The sequence below is a fragment of the Benincasa hispida genome, chromosome 1 (genome assembly GCF_027475165.1).
Source record: "Benincasa hispida cultivar pf3 chromosome 1, pf3_genome.v1.1, whole genome shotgun sequence".
In the NCBI taxonomy this organism is placed as follows: Eukaryota; Viridiplantae; Streptophyta; class Magnoliopsida; order Cucurbitales; family Cucurbitaceae; genus Benincasa; species Benincasa hispida.
The window spans coordinates 17,634,692-17,638,145 of record NC_143478.1 but is presented as its reverse complement, the minus strand read 5'-3'; the positions used below and the strand labels follow the sequence as shown (position 1 = coordinate 17,638,145).

At 35.2% G+C, this 3,454-nt stretch overlaps 1 protein-coding gene across 1 annotated transcript; it reads right to left on the bottom strand.

The window, feature by feature from the left end:
* Positions 1-512: 512 nt before the first annotated feature.
* Positions 513-2,531, bottom strand: LOC120089400 (protein IQ-DOMAIN 19-like). The gene is made up of 4 exons (XM_039046856.2): positions 1,968-2,531; positions 1,637-1,876; positions 913-1,539; positions 513-786 (listed from the first exon to the last, which is right to left on the bottom strand). Exons 1-4 carry the CDS (start codon positions 2,382-2,384, stop codon positions 766-768), a joined length of 1,305 nt encoding a protein of 434 aa, XP_038902784.1. The 5' UTR covers positions 2,385-2,531; the 3' UTR covers positions 513-765.
* Positions 2,532-3,454: the final 923 nt, after the last annotated feature.

Sequence of the window (3,454 nt, the reverse complement as noted above, 5' to 3'; positions counted from 1 at the left end):
TTACTTTTATTCCTTCTTTTTTATTCATCACAATCAATGTGGAGTATGAAAATTTAAATTTTCAATCTAATAAAAAAGAATATATGACAAGATAGGTTCGTATTGATCCCTTATATCTATCCTCCCAAACTTAATTTTTTGTCCTTGCCTAAAGTTATTGGATCTAGATCCAAGACTACAAAACTTTTGAAAGAGAAAAATGTGGGAAGAAAGAAACAAATTTAGGGAAAGGATTAAAGAAATAACTTTTTCTAATAGAGGAACCGAGAAAGTGATGGTTTCTCTCACAGCAACAATATTTTAGATACAGGTTAAAATTAAATTACAAATTATTTTACTTTTAGCTATTAATAAATTTAAAAATAACTTAATGAATAAGACAATATTACTATAAGTATTACAACAAATATTACTATAGAATAGAATTATAATACCAACTCGGTACATAATTTAGACACATCTGGAACAACTCACTCAAAACATTTAGATAAATAGAATTTGAGTCAATGCCAAACAAAGGGTAAAACGACGTCAAATATTACTAAATTTGTAATTTTATAAACAAAAAGGATGCAACCAATCCCATCAAACTTACAAAAACATTACAAATTATATAATTACAGTCCATTGAGAACTACACTTTGAAGGACTAAAACAAAACACCCACACACAAAAAGCAAAAGAAAAGAATCAAAGAAAGGTCAGATATTGGAGAGCTTTTCTCTAGTTTTTCTTTTATTTTGTTTTATTTTATCATCATCTTTGTTAGTACCTGTTTCCATAAACCTACAACAAACAAAGACAAGCAAACAAAATTTCCTTTAAAATGGGATTAAGATAAACAAATCATTTCAAGATTTTTTTTTTTCCAATCTAGATGCATTCAAATATTTTTCTTTATCGAATACTCACTTCATGTGATGCAATCGATCGACAATAGTTTGAATTTGTTAACACCGAGCATGTCGAGCCACATTCGCTGTCCTTAAGCGACACCGTCGACTGGTCAAGCTTCATAGGCCATGGAGGATAACCGTAGTTCTGTGCGGCAGAGCCCAAATGTGACGACGACCGCTGCATTCTCACCGCCCTTGGAATGTTCCTCCCCTCCACCGATGCCCGCCTTCGGCTCGGCTGCCTCTCAAACGACTCCGGCCGGGCCTTTGGCGCGCTCTGGGACCGCACTTTTGCCTTGGACGATTCGGTGTTCGCCATGTAATTTGGGAACAATGGGTAATCATAAGACAAAGATTCTGCATATTCCGATCTGGGAAATTCGAATGGGAGTCGATTCGGGTCGGCTTTTGCCAAAGCGGAGAAGCATTGTGGGCTACTTTGAGCTGTTCCATAAGCATAATCTTCGAAATGGCCGCTGTATGTTCTCGGGCTCATGTCAGTCATCGCCGACGGCGCCGGCGAGAGGCGTAGGTTTTCTTGATTCGAATAGGCGTAATGGCTGTAACTATTGCGATTCTTTAGGCTTCCCCCTAAATCCATCTCCACAATCTTTATGTTCTCCTCCATTTCTCTATCAATCTCCTGCAAAAGAAAACAGAGCAAAAACAGAGTCGAACCAAATCGTTAAGAACAATTATGAAATAATGATCCAATTTTTTTTATGGGATTTGAAAATTACTTGATGGGTTTGTCTTAGGCGACTTTCTTGGAAGGATTTTCTGTGGGATGAGTGCCATTGATGGGAAGTGGGCTTTGAATCTTCCGCCATTTTAATCCTCTGTGTTCGAGCTCTGGCCTGTGCCGTCACTAAAGCTTGCATACATCGCAGAGTTTCGGTGGCTCTCTGTCTCACTAAATGGCCTCTCACCATCGCTTGTAATTTCACCAATCCTTTCAAAGCACAAAGAGCCTTCCTTGCCTGAAATTTCAATCACAACAAACAATTGCTTCAAATTTTGATTTGGGGATCCTCAATTTGGGGGGTTCATTTTGAGTTTTTGTGTATATACCAGATAAGATCTGAAAACCGATTGGATTTTAATTGCAGCAGCTTCTTCAATCGCACTAACTTTCCCATTTGACGCTGCAGTCAAACGAATCACAGCAGCAGCAGCTTGAGCAGCTGCGACGGCCGCCGCCGTTGCAGCTGCCACCGCCATTGCCTGTTTTTCCTGTTCCTTTTCCATGTCTAACGAGGTGGTCGCCGGTGGGGTTGCAGGGACGAAAACATTCGATTCCGGTGGGTTCACATCCTTGGTCGGAGAGGGTCGCCGGAAACTCCATCGTTTCTTCTCTTTGGGAGTGGAAATCGGAGTGGTTGAATTTTCTGAAGAAATCGTAGAAATCTGATTTGTGATTTGGGAATGTTCTTTGTCGAATTTCTTGCCGGAGAGGAAATTCTTCAGCCATTTTCCGGCCTTGCCCATTTTTTCCCCCTCTCTGAATGAACTAAAAAATGGAGATCTCTGGTTTTTGTGTTAGGTTATGAGATAAAAATGGCGGCCTTCACTTTCAAGATTGATCTTTGTGGGTTTCATTTGTCTGTTCTTTGATTTGTCAGTACTCATAAATTTAGAGAAAATGATGGAAGTGAAGGCGTTTTGTGTTGAGAAACAGAGTGGAAAGCTCCTCTGCTTAACAGATTCTGGAATATATCGATGGACTTTCTTTTTCTTTTTCTTTTTGTATTTGCTTTGTCATATTATTATTACTTCAATTAAAAATTAGAAATTTTTCTAATGCCAAACGGGTTTCTATTTTTATTTTCTTTTTCTTTCCTAAACAATTATTATCCATTAAATTTATTCTATGTCTGTATTTAAAGTGAGATATTCATATGCATATGCCTCATAACATTTACACCATTCTCAATAATTATTGGTGGCTTTCCAGGATAAAAACAAATATTGATTTAAATTTTCAGTTTAAATCTCTATTTTGATTCTAAAATTTGTTAGTCTCTCAAATTTTAGGTTTTATTCCATTTTTTCTCGATTTTAGATTTGATTTTATTCGATCTTAAATTTTTAAAATATTTGAGTTTAGTATTCAATTTATTTTTAAAGAAATTAATTTTAGTCGTCATCTTAATTTTCCTTTAAAGAAGTAGATGATATCATTGTAAAGTAAATCAAAGATAAAAATGATTAATTTAGAGACTATGTGGTTAGTAAAAAAAATGAAAGAAATTAAATGAATGTTGTATGCATTTAGAAGCTAAAATAGAATAACCATGACCATTTTTGGGATTAAAATACAATTTAAATCTAGATTTTAGATAAAAACGTAAATTTAATAAATAGTTTAAACTAAAGAGGAAAAAAAGAAATTTGAGGGTGAAGCTTCAAAAGAACATGGCCACTCTTCTAAAATACTCCAACGAATCATGTGTAGTGAAGCTGCCCATTACTACTATATAATTTTTTTATTTTTATTTTTTGAAAATTATATCAAATATACATTACTTCCGATTCAATTTTTTTTTTTTTCCTTTTCT